This window comes from Electrophorus electricus, chromosome 26 (genome assembly GCF_041902795.1).
Source record: "Electrophorus electricus isolate QZ-2024a chromosome 26, ASM4190279v1, whole genome shotgun sequence".
Taxonomy (NCBI): Eukaryota; Metazoa; Chordata; class Actinopteri; order Gymnotiformes; family Gymnotidae; genus Electrophorus; species Electrophorus electricus.
This window is the reverse complement of record NC_137522.1, coordinates 11167331-11186778: the sequence shown is the minus strand read 5'-3', so window position 1 is coordinate 11186778 and position 19448 is coordinate 11167331. Positions and strand designations below refer to the sequence as shown.

The window sequence follows — 19448 nt, the reverse complement described above, 5'->3', positions numbered from 1 at the left end:
TTAGCCACATTTCTAATCCTGCTGCCAGGTTTCATGGCTCTGACTGGAATGCCCTTAATGCCAAACATGGAGAACTCACCCCTTCTAATATCTCGGCGTTCATTTCAAGCACTCCATTAAAAACCAAACAGATCCCGCTTCTCGTGTATCCAATTGCCAATTGATTGACTAGCATACATCTGGAGCCTCGCAATTCCCCCTTTCTAGCATTGCGCCGGCAAACAGGAAGCAATGCGCAAGACGCCCTTTGATGTGTTTTGTAGGTCTAGGCAACGCGGGTTGTTTGTATTTCCGCTCAGCTTATTATATGTGTGCCATGATTTGTATGAAAATAGGCCTGAAACTGCAGCGGCTCAATTAGGCCCTTCAGCTGCAGGCAATTAGTCGTCTCAAGTGGCTGCTAATCTACACGGGAAACTTTTCAAAGGGATATGCCTCCTTAGGTCTGTGTGAGCCCAGATGTGAAATTGCATTGTTTTGCACTTTTCATGTTGTTATTTCTTTTGGCCAAGTAATGAATCACCACCAACATCATAATCATTCATCATGACGGTTGATTAGTGTGCATTAATAATAGATGCGGGCTAATTTTTAGTGCCTGATGCTTCATCAGTGCATGGATAAAGTCAGAGCTAGAGATCACAGTGAGTGCCCTGGTGGACGCACTGCCTCGGGAAGGTTTTACCAGCTAAGCTCAGATTCAAGAAGCCAGGGTCAGCTACGTAAACAAAGAGACTGAGGGCCAAATGTAGCCCTGGCACCTGTAAAATCTCAATGCTATATCAACCTGATTTTAGCACTGGAGGTGGGTTGACTCAAGAGCGTGTACACTCAGTCACACACGCACAGACACACACACACACACACACACACACACACACACACACACACACACACACACACACACACACACACATAAATATCATGTCTACTTGAGAGTCCTAGGCAAAATTCAAACATCTTATTCAAAGGGCACAAGCGAGCTCTTAGAAATGCTGAGAAGGTTGCATTAAAACGATCAGAGAATGAAAGCATCTTGTTCATTTCATACATCGCTGTCACTTATTATGCGCTCTGTTAATTATGCTGTTTAGGGGGATGAGTGTAGTGGTGGCACCTCCACTGTAGCTTGTGAGGAGAGTACTGCTCTCTGTTCTCACTATTTATATTAGTGACAGATCTGCCTGCACGGCTCTCCCCAGACCTTCTGTGCTCGGCACCGTGATGGCACACAGCCTAGCTGCTCCAGTCTGTCTATGACTTCAGTGAGTGTTTAATGTGTACCACATTAAGATTTCCAACGTCTCCATAAATGCAGGCTACTAAAAACAACTGCGCTTGTTTTTCTCAAATTGAGAGGCACTCCTAGGTGCTTCCCTAATTTCTAATCTGTCGAGGTGGTGGAGCATTGCACATAAAGAGTGAGGTTCCAGCTCTTGCCAGCATAATATGTTCAGGCAGGCACTGTAGCTGTTGTAAAATATGATCATACAGCTACTTAACAAAAGCAGAATATTGCCACTGATTGTATATCACATTGTCTTGCCACCAAAAATAATTTTTCAGAATATCTACTTCCTTCTCTCTTAGTGCTTCATTTATATCCTTATGTTGGTTTGAGGGGAGTGCACCATTTATATATTTTGCATTAATTGCCTCTTACCATGTGCCAGGAAGAATGCGATGTTTAGTTGTTTTGTCATAGTTCAGTCTAATTACCTCAGGCACAGATAGTAATTAGCATCTGCAGATTTAATGACAACATTGATTTGTTGCTGTCCACATTACAAGTGGTTCCACACAGCAAACAGCTATTTTCTTTGACACACCATTCCTGAGAGTGTCTTAGCGAATAATGAGAACCCTTGAGTGGCATTTTCAGGGGCTTTTCTGTGGTCTGGCTGTTCAAAGAGCCCATGGAACTTTCCAGAGAACTACTTTTTTTTAAGAAAGAGAAAAGCCTTAAATATCCCACATATACTGTTCATTCCAGTCACAGTCAGTGTTACGGTGGATGTGGAGCCTGAGCAGTAATCTTGGGCATCATTGTTGTGCAGCCTGTTCACAGCACCTCACTGGGTGCCCAGCTGCAGTCTGTAAGGCAAGCCAATGCTTGAGTGCTTTTTGACAATGGTCTTTTTTTATCACTCACTGAATACCTGCACCACTCTCCATTTTATGTTGTGGCAGTGAAGTTCTGCTGGTTCGTAGGTATCAGAATTATTTTATTAATTTCATAAGTCATTGCAATGTAACAATATTGTATGATTTATTATATGCCTCTAATGCATTTTTACACTACAAAGTTTATTCTGTGCTCTATGAAGGTTTTCAGTCTCCCAGATCATTGAATTTTCTAATAGTAGTAAGTCAAAATAAGTGGACTTACTGTATAATCATGACGACGTATCGCCACTTATCTGAGAGGCTTCATCAGTTCAGCGGAGTGGTGGGTAATTCATTGGCATTTAAACCTCTGTAGCATACAGAACCCGTCTGTGACTTGAACTCAGATTCTGACAGCATGGCCTCAGTTTATGCCTGCCTTCCACTTTGAAAGGTTAGAGAACTAAGGAGATATTACAAAAGGCTCAGAAACAATTTCTATATGAAACTGTCTGAAAAAGTCAATTCAACTCTGGTGCTCTACAACAGAAGAAAGATCAGACACACATAAAAGTGACATCACTTTTAGCAACCCTTTTCATAAACATTGGCTGGATTCAGTGTGTCAAACTTGCCCAAAATGTTAGAGACAAATAAAAGACAAGTTCACTACATTCTTGCCATAGGCCAGTAATACCAGAAGAGAATCTTATCATGTCCATGATCTTAGCTATCCACAGCAACAGTGACAAATAGGACAATGGAAGGACCAACTCCATCTTAAAGTCTCTACATTTCCTTGGAACCTTCCATTAAGCCATGGAAGAGAAGTGGGCTCTGACATCACTCAGCAAAGACCGAAACAGTTCCATTCTGCCAGTGGTTGAAGAGAGCTTAACACATGAGGGTGTCTCTTCAAGCTAATGATGCCAACACATTTGAAATTCTGAGGAGGGCGCCTACCAGCAGTTGCAAGTCAAAGGTTATGAACTGTTTACAGCAACATAAAGGACCAAAGATGTTTATTGGGCATTGTGTCCATCTTCTGTCTTTATCTTAAGCAACTTACTTCAGGCATATATGGATTTTCTATTATACACAAGAAAGGAAACCCTTTCAGATTGGTTGCCAGCAGTATAATTTCTGAAATTTACATTTTAGCCTAACACTTAGCCATCATTCAAGCTCCCTTAGTGGGAAACACGGTACATCGGAGAACACAGCTCTAGGAATTTCATTAACAAAGTTTCATTAACAAACTCGAAATGGATGAGACATGCATAGGTGTCGTATGCATACCTACTGCAGAGGGAGTTGAAACTGTGAGGAAAAGACTGAAATAGCTATGTATAAGCAATGAAGCAGAAGAGAGTTGAACTCTGTATGTCCTCTGCTTGACCTGCCTCTGAACACCACCCACTTAATGAGAATATCTTCTACAGAGAATATCTTCTACAGAGAGAACTGGACATAGATAGATAGCCATTGGTTCAGATATGTGGATTGAGTCTAGGTCAGAGTCTAGAAGAAATAAGCCTTTACTGATCCCATCACCTCAGTGGCCAGGTCCATTAAGTTCACAAAGATGTACAAAAATATGCTTTTTAGTCTGAGCAGTATGCATAAAAGAGGCTGGTAACCAGAGATTTAAGTCTACAAAAGAAAAACACTCATACTGATCAGTGTTTGCTATTTGACTCTCACCGCCATTGGAACCCAAGCCAGGGGTCATTAGAACTCTACACCACTGGGCTCCGAATATGCTGACCAGCACCAAGACCAAAGACAAGGACTGCAAATATCTCAGAGCAGCTTTGAAAGCTTGTGGCTACCCAGCCTGGGCCTTTGTCAAAACAGCAACAAGGTCCTGCAAGAACTTTGGCTTGACAGGTGGAGGGAGAAGTAGCACAGTTGGAATAATACTGAAATCCCCCATGTGGTTGGAGTGTCCAAAGATTTTCAGCAAACATCACATTCTTGTGCATATGTAGCTTAGCAACACAGCAGACCATAAACCTAAACAGATGCTGAGCACCATATTAGATGCAGCTCAGAGCAATAAGTAATGCACAGACTTTCATGTGGATAAGATGAAACAGCGTTATAAGCACACAGCCCCTAAATGACGTCCTATTTTGATATCCTTCCTCAGGTGAAGAGCTGTACATCTAAAGGATGAAAGATACTCCTTTGAGGACAACACAGCACACAACTTGGATAGAAAATATAATTGGTTAGAAAAAGGTGTGAAGGAGACAACCACTGTGTCTAAATGGGTGGTCTGTGACACTTATCAGCTAATCATAATGCAGCCATAAAATCTTTACCATGACTGTTTCACACCAGCTCACACCTCTGTACTCCAAATACTATCACGTGACCTTAACATGATCTCACAGCTGTAAACAACACAAATATGTTTAAATGCCTGGGAATCTTGAGGAAATGGCAAAGACACCTTCAAGACAAAACCACGTCAGCTGACTGATTTGCAACCATGCGTTTTGACTGGTACAGCTATCAGATGTTCTTTGGGAGTTATTTAAACCATATTTATAAATAAAAGTACAAAGTATTTATTGTATAGGGATTCCTGTTTTGGAGAGGCTCGGAATGTCTTCTAACAGCAAAATGACCTGTGTCAGTTTTTGAAGCTGTAAAAGTGAACGTTCAGTGCTCATTTCCACATTAAAAAAAAACAAACTTTTAGAACATCAGTGAGGTCCCAGTGGCGAGAGGTGTGCATGTTAGACATGCCATGTACAAGACAGTCTCATCTTCTCGAGAAACATCTTTGCTGTCAGCCAAGGTTCTATTTCAGAGGGAGATTTTCATCAACCCTCTGCTGTGCTCTCAAGCTGCACTGGCAGAGCTGGTCCTTAGCTCCCCTTAAAGGTCAAATATGGAAGGATTTGCTTGTGAATATCTTATGGTGATTTATGAAATCTTAGACATGATCTAGTGTCAGTAGGAAGGAGCCACGAAGTTGCTGTAGTTTTTTTTCCCCCTTTCTGCATCAGTAAGATGGACAGTAGTCCTAATCGGGACTGCTTTGCTCTGAAAGAAGATAAATTAAAATATGAACATGGGCTGAGTATTTTTGTTTAGATGCTTTTACATGCTGTCCTGCTTGGCATTTATCCCCCCCCCCCCCCTTTAATGTATTGATTGCATTATAAAAGTATCATCTTAAGAGAAATGTCATTGTAAAAATTTGTTTCAGTCTTTGATAGCATTAATTTGGTTCCATGCAACACACCATGAACCATTTGTTAACCTTTTTCTTTTCTTTTCTTTGGAAGCAATCTTTGAACATGAATAGCCGTCTATATTTTACTCGCATATGCTATTATGCAAATGCATAGATGGTGTGACACAGTGAGATATGCAGCATGCAATGCACCGCAATTCTCTTTTAGTAGAACCACAAATAAAAAGAGCCAATTGGCACATTATTGCTACAGCTAGAGGTGTGTTATAACTTTACCACCATAATTCATTTATATGAGCAAACATGCTGGAAACATGCTGATATTCTCATCTGTTCTCACATAGGAGGGCCTTTAATATAGAAGAATTCCATATAAGAAATAGTTTTAACAAGACAGCTTCTCCCTGTGCATGTCCTTGTGTACCACCGTGACCATCAGGAATGCACAGCTGCGGCTGCCCATCTCTGTGAACGATATTGTATGGTGTGCACAGTAAGCTACACCGGATTCTCCTGCCTCGGAAAACATCTAATCCTGATTATTAACATGCAGAAAACAAGACAAATTAATTGTCACAGCGAATTGCTGAGGTAAAGAGAAATAAATGCAGAGAAAAATGTTGCCCTAAGGCCGGGTCAGAAAATGCCAGCAGGCTAATTCAGCCACCCGCTGCTTCTTTGTGTGGAAGTCTCCTTTTTATCCTATCATAGCTTCAGAGTTTCTTTTCTATAGGCACACTGGGATTTGGGAATCAATTTGCCTCTTAGCAAGTTCACTGGATTTTTGGCTGTTTTTTTCATAAACCATAGTCCACTTTCAGCACAGGGAAGGTAAACCTGTTATCTCTGCCCAAAAGTCAAAAAAGCATTTGCACACACACATGCACGCGCACACGCGCATGCACCCACCCACCCACGCATACGCACACATACACGTGCACATAATAAAAAAAAGCAGGGAAGAACATTCTACAGCGTTCACCAAGGTACTCTGGATAGATTTTCAGCGATCAATTGAAATAGTAGGCACTTGCCCATGGACAGAGCTATTGATTAAAGGCTACAGACGACAGATAAAATGCTAAGTCTCATCAGGGGAAGAGTGGCCCAGTGCGGTGGTGTAAATATGACCGCTGGTTTTGTGGCCACGGTAACAGTCTGTGACATCAGGGGCCAAAGTGAGAGGATGTCATGAGAGCTTAAGGTTTATTCACTCATTGGAGCATATAGGCTTGATCCTCTCAGTAGAGCTCAGATAGAGAGAGAGAGAAATGCTGTTTCCTTCCCAGAATGAAAGCACAAAAAAAAAAAAACAACAAAAATCCAAAACAAAAAAAGTGGCAAATATACACAGGAAGACAGCTACCCACGCTGAGCACACAGCATGGTTTGTTCTGAGTCAGATTAACATTCTAGGGAGGGATCTACTTTTAAAACTGCAGACAGCATGATTAATCAATCAGCATTTACATTGTAACTAAGCAGCACTGATGAATATCCATAATTAGAATGCATAATTTTCATTGTTTTTTTCCTGTAAATCTTTGTTGTGAGTGAAAACCAAGCTGATCGACCCTGGACAAGCATGTAATCCATTACACCCTGTGACATTGTGAAAAATTCAGCAGAGTGAAATGGCATATAAGGAGACTGAATCCATCATTGGCCCAATCAGCATGGCCTGAAGGATGTATACATAAGATCCGTATAACTCATGTGCTGGCGGGTATGAACATCATAGATTAGGTTGTTTATCTCTGTCGCACTGTTGAAAAGGGGTGCAGTGGCATCTCTGTACTTTACTAATATCCAACCTTTTTCATCTCATCCTAAACCGAGCTGCTCTTTCTGATTCACCTGGCCTTTTACTCTAACATTGCTGTTTGGTTCATATTGATCTGTGCAACAAGAAGACCAATTGCATTATTGACAACTGACAGCTGGTTCTCTGCAAAGGTGCATGCAGTGAACTCTCCCAGGGTAATCTCTTGTGTGATTTATTTTTTTGTAATTCATTCACATTCCATCTCTCTCTCTCTCACTCTCTCTCTCTCTCTCTCTCTCTCTCGCTCTCTCTCTCTCACTCTACCTCCCTCAGGTGCAATAATCGAACCCAGTGTATTGTCATTACGGGATCGGATGTCTTCCCTGACCCTTGTCCAGGAACGTACAAATACCTTGAGGTCCAGTATGAGTGTGTCCCCTATAGTAAGTATATGAGCCATTATTTTCTTTATGTTAAAATTGAACCCAGTTTTGTTCAACATTATTCATTTTCACATTCTCCAAGGACACACTGGATAAAAGCCTTTGTAAAGTGCTTATGCGAAACATATATCACAAGGGAACAGTGCAATATTCATTCATTCATTTTGACAATACCCACTGCATCATCTTTTGTATTTATCATCTATGCCATAGCTTTTGGAGAGCCTTTATCAGATTTTTATTAGTTGGTTTTATAGATCTTTCAGCAGTTTGTCTAGTCTTCTTTTAAACTTGGCCTACAGAAATACACTCACCAACCACTTTAGAAAAAATGTATTAGAAATCTGTTGCCGCACACAGTTTGTTAGCCATCCCTCAAGCCTTCATTGTTGGTCAGCTTCTGATCACAGAGCTGCTGCTGCTAAGATATGATTGGCTGGCAGCCCGCTTTCAGCGTAGCAGTAGCATTCACATGTGTAAAACCTCCAGCAGCACCACTGGGCCTGATACACTCATAGCAGCACTACACCCACTGCTGTGCAGCTACCACGTCAGTGACACTGCAGTGTTGAGAATGGTCCGTCACCCAAATCACTTTCTCTTAGAAGTGGTATGGTGGTTAGAAACTGATGAGTGATATAACAGAAGATGGTGGTTGACGAATACAGCCACAGATGGTCTGTAATTATACACGTATATTTTATGTGTAAGATAGTCATACCTAATAAAGTGCCTAGTCTGTGTAGGTGGAAGGTAGGTATTTGTAATAAGGTGGTTAGTGAGTGTACACTGCATATATATCCTTCACCAGCAGATCCTTTTGGTAGTGTTTTGGTAGTGTAATTTTCTATGTGTCAAAAATTCTCCTCATTAGCTGGATGCTCTTTATTTAGTGCTTTGGCATCTAGTGTCCTTCTGACTCAGAAAATTAATTACCTTAATACATGACACATAAAAGTAAAGGAATGTCATCATTAGACTTATTCTTGGCATAGTAGAGGACAGGTCAGAGCCAAACAACCACCCTTACAGACGGAGCGAGCGCATTAGGGATGTCTAGCAAAGGCAGCACACATCAGACAAGCAGCACACTGATGCTTTGGTTATATCTTACCGGACAGTGTGTAGTGCCTAAACTCCAGCAGTGTAATATGGGTAGCAAGGAAGACAAATGACACTGAAAAGAAAAAAACAACAACAAAGTCAAACCAAACAATTCCATTTTGAGATTTTCCATTACATTACAAGTATGGATTGTTGTGCTCCATTAGGTAATTAGATAATTAGATTATCCTCCAGTTGACTTGTCTCATCTACCAAAACGTCTCTGGGATTTTGCTGTGCGTTTAAGACATTACCCACCTAGGGAACCCTAGTGAGTACTGAACATTTAAAATGCATCAAGTTTTGACAGTAAATCCCATTTCTCTGGGCTGTATTTTTGGGGAGTTTCATTATTTTGTGCTAATAATATTTAGACATAAGAGAGTATAGTGAAAATATCCCTATTGGGATTTAAGCCAATTATTAACTCTTAGGTAAAACTAACCAAAGTCCAGGTAGTGCTATTTTGAATGGAATGCCTTATTTAAGGTGGTATTGGTTCTCTTGACATTAGTGCCTTTGACTGTCTTCAATCTCCTTGAGCGCAATCTTAAGGAGATATCCTCAGCATCCTCAGACTCATTTTGTAACTCCTCTGTTTAAATTTTTATATCGAGCACCTTTTTCCTTTTAACACATGTTGTGGTGTTATCCTTTCCAGATTCCTGCCTCCATTCACTGGCTGTCCACAACAGTGTTAATATATTCATCTTGACCACTTTTTGTTTGACTTTTTAGGAAGCTCGAGCTCTCCTTCTCCCTGCAGTATGACGCACTATAATGCACTTGCTTCTTTACACCTATTATCTTGAGGAAGATCCCCCCCTCCACTCCTTTATCTTGTTAAAGACCTAATCAGGAATCACTCCAGCAACAGATACCAAGAATGCATCACACCTGTACACACACGTAAATCTGCCATGTACCAAGCTGTCTGCATTGATGGCTGTGTCACTCTTTTGACAGTTCCTGATTGGATCTTTAATAATCTTTTTCCCCCCTTTTTCAACACATACTCACACCGCAGACTGTGTAATTAACAACAGGTGCAATGTAGGGAAGCACAGAGTATGTATACATGCATTCAGCTCCAAAATGGATCCATGTTCTGTGTGCCATGGTGACACAAACATGGTAGAGCTTCGCTAGCTTAGCTTAAAGCAGCGGTCCATGTAGAGTAACCAGCTCTGCTTGTGTTCAGCGCTGCATTAACACTTTGCCCAAAGAAATGGGAATTGCTTGGTATAATTGGAATATTAACTGAGCAACATATTTATAGAAAAAGAACAATGGATATCTTGTAGATGTCTTATTTTTAGTTTATGGGTAATTGCCGTATTTGTTTGTTATGTACCAAATGATAATGAACCCCATAGTTATTGCATTTCTGTTTTTTGTTTTTTTGTTTGTTTGTTTGTTTGTTTGTTTGTTTGTTTTTTGCGAGCGTTGCTTCTTTTCATTTGTGCATCTGATAAGGGATTTTCTTAAGGACTCAACAGTACAATTTTTAAAGAAAAGCTACATATTTTAGTCACAATAATTTGTTATATTTAAAGTCACAATAAATTGTGTTCTGAAAATGGTTAAAGTGCAGTAATTGTAAATTACAGAAAGAAAAACAGTATAGATTTGTTTTTATTGTTGATATTCCAATGCTTACCCTTTAAAAGATACAGATACAATATCAAATGTCAATAACATCGTTATCTCAAAGTTGATAAAATATTTTAGGTAGTGGGTTGCTATGGATTTAGTATTTTTGAATGCTATCTTCAATTTGCATATTCTCTTGAGTTCTTTTGCAAATCCACCTGTGGGGTTCTATGATGCACTCTGTGTTGTTAAGCAAGCACCACCAGCACACACTTTCCAAAGCTTCCCTGCTTTGGGCCTCTTCAGAGCAGGGAGATGACTTGTGTGTCTGCGTGCTCTAACCCAAGTCTCTCTCTTCCTCTAACTAGGTAGACCTCTGTAAATAATGTCCTTTAACTCATGACATGTGAACTGCATGTGTTCATGGACATGATAGTTAATTCATGTTAATCTCTTTTTCCCCCTTGCACACCTCTCATTCTTCCAACGCATAAAATAGAAGTGGAGCAAAAAGGTAAATAACTGACAATCTAAACTCCCTGTAGCTCCTGTTTTTGTTTTGGTTTTTTTTGCTTTGTTTTGTTTGGGATTTTTTTCCTTCCTTTGTGGCATATGGTTGTAAAACCTTCCTGTCCATACTCTTGGCTTTCTGGTCCTAGCAGGCTGTAGGAAAAATCCTCCTGATTCAGTAAAGGTCAGTAAAGCTGCAACACTGGGAGGAAGACTCATTATAAAGATATGATAAGCCACTTGCAACTTAAATGTTAGCTGTGATGTTGAGGCTGGAGTCTGTAGGGATTTCTGCCTGCTTCCCCCAACACTCTTGGGTGCTCTTTCTGTTTGGCATAGTCTCTTACTGCCTGACTTTCCAGCCCAGCCCCCTCAGTAGCAAGCCATGGTAACAGGTTTTCTCCTGGCCTATCATATTCACTCGTCGTGCTCCCACTCTCTCTCTCACTCTCACCCCCCTCTCACTCACACACTTTCTTGCTCTCTCTCACTCTCTCTTCTCACTCCTGACCCCTCCACTTACTGCTCTCTTCACATTTGATTGTCTGTGTACATATGAAAAAGAGCGAGAAAAAAAAAGATACAGCACAACACTTCAAAACTTAATGTCATTTTAAATCTTAATGGTTGTGACATTTGCACCATTTAGTCACAAAGAAAGCCTCTCTTAGGTATAGCATAAAGGCCGCGTAAATGCCAAATGTCTCAGTATGCACATTTGCAGACTTTTTGTATGCTGCTTTTGAACACTTTTGAAAATCTTTTTTCACCAAGTGTGTTTTAGTCAGTTTTGGTTATTTACAGGACACGTTGGTTATCTTTTTCTTTCCTTTTCCTTTTATTTTAAAATTTTGGTTGCTGGTTAATACCCCCTCACTTCCACATACAGTATGTCCAAGCAGCAGTGAGCCTTTGGTTTCAGACACTCGGTTCTATTTTTATGTTGTTTTAGCTTCTATCACTTTCAGATCCAGATTCTTCACACCAAAACAAACTCCCTTTTATTGCACATGAATACTGAATAGCTGTAGCCTCGTAGCCAATCCAGTGTATGTGTTTTGTCCCCTATCCTCTCAGACTCACACCACCCAATTATCGAGCTCACATAGAGCCAGACTGCCTGCTTGGCCTTCTAATTACAATATGCCTGGGCTGCGTTTGCTTACTTTTGACTGTTCTCTGTTCTACTCTTTCCTGTCACTAGTTTTTGTTTGTCCTGGAACTCTGAAAGCTGTTGGAGATCCTTCCTTTCTGTTTGAAGCGGAGCAGCAAGCTGGGGCCTGGTGCAAGGACCCCCTTCAGGCGGGCGACAAGGTGTATTTCATGCCCTGGACGCCATACCGAACTGACATGCTCATCGAGTACTCTTCCCTCGACGACTTCCAGAACTCTCGACAAACCACGACGTACAAACTTCCGCACCGGGTGGATGGGACAGGATTTGTGGTCTATGACGGGGCTGTGTTTTTCAACAAGGAGAGAACGCGCAACATAGTGAAGTTTGACCTGCGCACCCGCATCAAGAGCGGCGAGGCCATCATCAACAACGCCAACTACCACGACACGTCGCCGTACAAGTGGGGTGGCAAGACTGACATTGACCTGGCAGTGGACGAGAACGGCCTGTGGGTGATCTACGCCACCGAGCAGAACAACGGCATGATGGTCCTTAGCCAGCTGAACCCTTACACGCTGCGCTTCGAGGCCACGTGGGAGACGACCTACGACAAGCGCTCTGCCTCTAATGCCTTCATGATCTGTGGCGTGCTGTACGTGGTGCGCTCCACGTATGAGGACAACGAGAGCGAGACAAGTAAGGGCCTCGTCGACTACATGTACAACACCAAACAGAGCCGCGGCCAGTACGTGGATATTCACTTCCCCAACCAATACCAGTACATCGCGGCTGTGGAGTACAACCCCCGAGACAACCAGCTTTATGTGTGGAATAACTTTTACATCCTGCGCTACAACCTGGCCTTCGGACCGCCCGACCCGGCTCACGGTAAGCTCCACTTCGGTCCCTGACGTCCACCCCGCGGTCTCACAGGGTCGGCCCAGATGTCTCAGCTGAAGCGCTACTGTGATTTGAGTCGCCATGTCCGTTCTTCTGGTATTCCCTGGCCTTCGTGTCAAGTGTTGCTGCTGAACGGGTTTTTTAATCTTGGATTTAATATGTGCTTGATGTGCTGCGGAAACTTTGCATCGACGGCTCGCTTAGCATATCATGAGATCTGTATCGGGGGATGTTCCGCAGACGGTCCCTCCATTCCCCCTGTGCCGAGGCCCACGGGGCCTGTGTAACCAACTCCTCAACCCCCACCACTCCCGCAGGCCCTGCTAGAGCCTCCACTAGAGACGTACCTGTCTGGACAGGTATACAGGCTGCCTCGGAGCAACAGCAGATCTCCCCCGACGGTGCAGGGTCCCGTTTGACTGTCAGGCTTTGAGCAAACAGTTCGTGCTGGCGAAGGCCCGGCGATTGTGGGTGGTGAGGGAGGAAAGAAAGCCTACGAGGAAGAGGTCTCGTTCTCAAAGGTCGCGTCAGTGGAGCATGTTTTTAATTTAACTGTCGAGAGCTGAGACGAGGGGGCCCAGACTATGTGTCAGATAGTCTTTACATTGAAAATGTAATAACCATAATTACCATAATCCTGACTCACCCCCCACACTAAGGCCCTAGTAATACTGTAGAAAGACTGAGCTGAGACATAGAGGTCATACGACTTTAAAGAGCTTACTGAGCTTTTTTTTTTAACCTATTGTCCATCACTGACAGACCGGGGTCTTCGTAACTGACCATACTACACCTGGAATTTACTGTAACCACATTTCATATTCTAGCAGGTTTTCTTCACCAGGGATGGTGATCAGTATGCACCAACTGGAGTAGATTAGATTGGATTAATCAAAGGAGGGGTGACCACTCACTCGTTAGCTCTTTTCACCTTTTCACATGTGAGCAAATTGCTCAAGTTGCTTCTTTACCAGTGAAACATCAAGAGATGTAGTTACTGCATTGCAATGAGCAACTGATCTTTATAGATGTATGGTACAACACTCAAATGTGGTTTGATATTGTAAGAAGTAAAACTTGCTTCTATGTTATTATTATTATTATTATTATTATTATAATGATTTAATGGAATAATAGTAGCGGCATATGAAAACATTTTTATTACTTTTACCTGCGACTGTGTGGTAAAGTGGTCTTTATGCCCACCAGCGAAGGACACAGTGATGCCGTCTGACAGCAAAACACAGCAAAAACACTAAAAAAACAAAGCAAAGTTGAACAAGTTTTGAGAATTTTACATCAGCATTGGCAGGCCTATTTACAATGGTCTCAAGTGCAGCATTTATTTCCATTGCTTAAATGGATAGTGATAGAGGAAGAGCTAAATTGAAAGGAACAGAATGAAAGTAGGAGCAGAAACAGACCCGGCAGGGTTCCAGTGAGCCACACTCCCTGGCATTGTAATTGGAAATATCCTAATTCGTTGGGGTGGGGGGTTGCACTGGTAGTGCAACATCCGAGATCAAGGTGCTGGGAATGCCGCAGATAGCTCTCTTTGTCCCGCACCCCTGGAATGCGCTGGGTCCACGTGAGCGTGGCACCACGTAGACATGGATGTAACGGCATGGAAAATCACCCACATGGCCTATCCCGGCACGCGCCATCTACCTACGCGTGCGGGTGACCGTCTCTGCAGCCGCTGATAGCAAGGCCCAGCATGGCCAAGTGTAAACAGCCCCTCCTCTGTAGCGGACGCCATGAGACAAACGCCGCTGAGGTGCATCGAGGTTCCCGATGGGCTCTGGCAGTGTCATAGGCCAGGCCGCTGGAGCTCATTTAATCAGCGTTTATTACAGGTTCCTCACTGTCATGAAACCACCACCATGCAAGCAAATGAGCAACACGCAAGTGGTGGATCGGTCAGAAAAATCACACAGTTGCATTAGGGCCTTTTCAATTCAGTTTTCTCTTTGTTATTGAGCTTTCTTGAAGACATACCACAGCATCCACTATAGGTAAAGAATTGACATAACAGCTGTGATAAGTGGTAGTGATTTGTTTGAATCACAGCCTACAATGCTATTCAGCTTTATCCATATCCACTCAGGAGATGGCATCAAATACATTCGTTTGTTCTACAGCCAGTGCTAATGATCCAAAATGGCCTATTTTATTAGGCATTTGAGCGTAATAAATAATGTTCAATATACTTGAATCCAGTCTGCCAGATTTTTATAGGCCTACTAATGTGTTTTTATTTATAGTGACTGATGCAATTAGCCCATAGTCTGGATAATCAGCTAACTGAGATGATAGCCATAGTTTCTGTTAGTGGTTTTGCGATATACTCCTCCTATGTGCTGTTGGTTACACCCACAGCATCAGATTTGCACAGGTGGAATCCATTCATCCTAGTTTCCCCACCATGGTTGATTAAATGCAAGAATTACATGACCATTAGCAAACGGTATTGATGCATTGTTTCCTAATAGACTAGTGGTTCTGCATTGTCCCGTGTTTTCTGTGGGGTTTGTTACAGAATATAACTCGTCCTTCATTTAACGTCATGAGGTCTAGCACTACTTAAGGTAAAACGAGCTGTGAATTTATCAGCTCCCAGTCCCCTTTGCTTACTGATATGTTAGAGCTATAGCTTCATATGGGGGCTTTTTTCTGTACATGATTAGAATCGTCGTTTCCAGTAAAGTTCAACTACTGGGATGAGCATCCAGTGATTCTCATTCAAGTTCTCAGAACTATTTCTATACACCTTCATTCAGCGTATCGATACACCACTGCAGACTCCAAACGTTTGGACTAAATCGCTCACATGTCTGGGAACAGATCTTTTTTTTTTTTTTTTTTTTCCCTCAATTTTCAGAGCGTGAGCGAGATATAGCCCGAAGGTGTATGAGAATTTGCTGACTTACCCGCGCGAGCGAGCGCGTGCGCGGAACACGTTGAAGCGAAGCCTGGCGCACTGAGCTGCGCTGCTTGGGATGTGAGACACGCAGAGAGCGCAGACAGGGAAAATATACGCGCGGCACAGTCAGCTAGCTCGCTGTCGATTCTGTCAAACTTTTCCGTGGAGTTTACATTCTACTTCATTCGGCTAAAGAAAGACATACTGATAATGCGTCACTGACCTGATTAATATCATTGACAATGACTTGAACTTGTGTATTCCTTACAGTGAGACTTTATTGTCGATTATGAATACAATATTATTATTATTATTATTATTGTTATTATTATTATTATTATTATTATTATTATTATTATTATTATTAATAATAATAATAATAATAATAATAATAATAATAATAATAATAATAATAAACGCTTATTTTTTTACTGTAACGTTCTGAATACAACCTACTACACAAATCCTTTAATATAATTTGATATGATCTGAATTATAAAACATCTGAAATAGACCAAGTAGCCTAAACGGCCTGGGCAAAGCCATTCTAAAACGATTCATGATATAACGAAAGAGGTCTGCATCGTAGCATACGTGACACAGGCTTATCTTTTCATGAGATATAGTCGTCTAAATGGAAGCCTAAAATAAAGCGACTTATAATGGTGCCACCAAACCGGTGGAATCAGGGCAGAAAACATGGTGCAGCTTGTTGCTTGATCTCATTTTTCTACCTCATTAATGAGGTTAGTTTGACACTAATAATGATAATTGGTAATTGAGTCAAATGATATGGCACTGCTTTTAGTCATGTTTAGAAAAAGACCCAGTTATACAGGTCAGAGCACTTAAGACTGTTTCAGATCTTTTCCCACACCATTGCTGTTTTATGCACATGGCCTCTAATAATACATGTGGCCTCTAATGATAATTAATTTTGGTGCCTTTTCTGTAGCCTTCAAAGATTTTCAGAAGCTTAATTGGTTACACCTACAGTTGAGGGGTCTGAATGCAGAGTGTCGTAATAAATTTTCAGATCATAAATAAAGCCTTCTATTCTGACAAATAGACAGCCAGCCCGTACTGACGAGGAGCATAGAGTGCTTAAAAGGTTACTTGCTTCTAATAAATGCAGTGTATATTATGAGAATTCATCTCGCATTACTGCATTTCAAAGACTTGTAAAAATTGTAAAGAGCCCTTTTAAATAATGAAGCTCATTCCTAACTGACACCTTTAAATATTCCCTGTTAATTATCATTACAGCTGAAGCATCATACACATCCCACTGTGATTTTTAAGTAGTTTTACAGAGGCTGATCTTTGCTTTGTGACACATCCTAAAATAAAAAGAGGCCTGTAATTGTTTGAGCTGCGTTTTTGACTCCCCCTGTTTCCTGTTGCACTTTCCATTACGGACTGATTACCACCTGGGAGCTCTGTTTCACTCATGATGAAGATCAGTGTTTAAAACGCTCCCTCATCGCAGCACCGAAGAGGAGCTAATCAGAGGAGACGTCCTCGGCTGCAGCTCTGAGCGTGATAATCTACTCAGCAGCAGCTGAAGGACCCCATGTCACTCCTGTAGATTCGTATGTCTTCTTCGCAAATTACCCCAGGCATTGATCTTGCTGCACACCTTTCCACCACCCCCCCCGCCACACACACAGCCTTTAGTTGCAGTTTCTCAACACAATGAGGCACGGCTAACGGGCCACACATTACTCATGTGAACAAGCGAGCTCTGCACATCATAAGTGCAGCCATTAAGCATAATATAGAATATACACTGGTTGTCACTTTTCATTTTTCACCCCACACTCGTTTTGTGTGTGTGTGAGTGTGTGTGTGTGTGTGTGTGTGTGTGTGTGTGACTGAGAGAGAGAATGAGCAAGACAGAGAGGAGAGAGAGAGAGGGGCACACTGGCACTACAATGTTGAAACCAATCTCTGTGCTGACATGCAACTACTTCCCTCTTTCACGTCATAGATTATTGCCTTTATGTTCCCGGTGAATCAAAGCTGCCTGTGCCCTGTGGTGATTCCTGAGTTATTAAAGTAAGTTTAGGGGGTACGCTGTACTGGGTGAGTGTCTGTCATCTTAGCTGCTTATGAATACGTCTGTTATAAACTTCCTTTGTAAGATTTCTTTTTCTTGACTCTTCTTCCGTGACAGCTAATTGAAGGTTCCCTTTGGGTTCCCTGTTCGACAGAGATATTAATTTCAGGGTTGCTGGTCTACTGAGCTTAAGAAAAATGTTCTTTGTTGTAGCAGAGGGAAAATTAATATCAGAGGATGCCTAGGTGCTGTATGAATAGTGCTTGAGTGAACCGTTGCTGCCATAGCTTCAATAAGCACTAGTTTCGGGCAAAATTCTTATACTCAATTGGTCTTCACACAATACAGTGTTAATGGAGGGCTTTAGAATAATGTGCAAACAATTTACAAATAATTTAATAATTTTACGATAATACAACACATTTGTAGTATATTCTTGCCACAGTGGGAAACAGTTTAAGCACTCCAAATTGATCTTATAAAATGACTTAAAAATACTATTTAACTTTTAAATTAAATAAGAAATGAAAAGGTGGGTGATGATATGATATTTATATATTACGAGCAGATTCCATACTTATAAGGTTTCCTTAATCTGACCTGATTTTATTAGAATTAACTTGAATGTAATTGAAATCGCTTGCTAAGCAGTAAGTAGAAGTCATTTGACAGTAGCATATGGTAGAGTAGTCAACTATCTATGCACTGGATTCATGAATGCCAGCTGTCTATTAAAGAGGAACATGCAATATGCCTGCATTGATTGGTAATACCCACAGAGCGTGTGGGCATGTGTCATGTGCCAGGAGAAATTATGGTGGAAAGTAAGGTCATTCCTTTGAAATTTTAAGCACTTTTTTTTTTTTTTACATTTAAAAATTACTTTAAAAACCCTACAGCCATTTCTGTGTTTTGTAGCTCTGCTATCAATATGGAAATTGAAAACATCACAAAATTCCAGTGCTACTTTCACCGTATGCTTTCAATTGACTCGAGGAATATTGTACAATTCCAGAAGACTGGAGGATATTGCATAATTTCAAATTAATGACATTGTCGCTACACAGTACTGTAGGCAGACACACTAAACAGTGGGAGACACAAATAAATAAATAAATAACTATGCTGTCATTGTGTACTGCTCATACAGCATAGCAAATTAGCCATGACTCACAAATGCAACGTAGACATTCGAAAGATTATGATATGCCTCCTAAGCAGCAGCCTGGATTTCTATTCGGCAGTGTCACTTGAACAAGTATTACCACTGAAAACAGCCCTACTACATGAGAGTGTCTTTGAAATACAATCACTTATTTTTATTCTTGTCAATTAAAGAGTGGCGGACTTGACAAGGTGACGCCTGCTGCTGTTCCTCCCCTTTGTCCTCCCACTCCAGGTTCCACAGTCAGTTCCACTGGAAAACTGCAGTGAATCCAGGAACCGTTGTGGAATGCATGACGGCTGTGATTGTCATGATTTTCCCTACATAAGCAAGACTAGATAGAGGAGCTAGCCAACTGTTTACAGGGGGCTTCGGTTTCAGGCTCACTTTACCTTGTGTTTCATGGACTTCTAGGCGATGGTTGAAGGCTATGTATCATATTGTTAGTTTTCCTTACATTGGCTGATGCTGTTGTCTCTGCTTAAAAAAAAGGCTGACAGTCCAAGTTGATATTGTTTCATGTTTGGCTAGCTGTAGCCAAGAAGTAGGTTC

The 19448-nt window shown here is 41.5% G+C and overlaps 1 protein-coding gene across 29 annotated transcripts in view; it reads left to right on the top strand.

Annotated features, from left to right (window-relative positions):
• adgrl2a (adhesion G protein-coupled receptor L2a) overlaps positions 1-19448 on the top strand; it is an 80489-nt gene that overhangs the window by 34686 nt on the left and 26355 nt on the right. For 23 of the 29 annotated variants that reach the window (XR_014120023.1, XR_014120024.1, XM_027017359.3 and 20 more), the window contains 3 exons: positions 7416-7525; positions 10722-10736; positions 11937-12737. Coding sequence is in view for 27 of the 29 variants with exons in the window: in XM_027017359.3 (XP_026873160.2) it covers positions 7416-7525; positions 10722-10736; positions 11937-12737 (926 nt within the window). In the remaining 2 variants the exon portion in view is untranslated. The remainder of the gene's footprint in view (positions 1-7415; positions 7526-10721; positions 10737-11936; positions 12738-19448) is intronic. The other 6 variants (XM_027017360.3, XM_027017378.3, XM_027017379.3 and 3 more) reach the window with 1 other exon arrangement.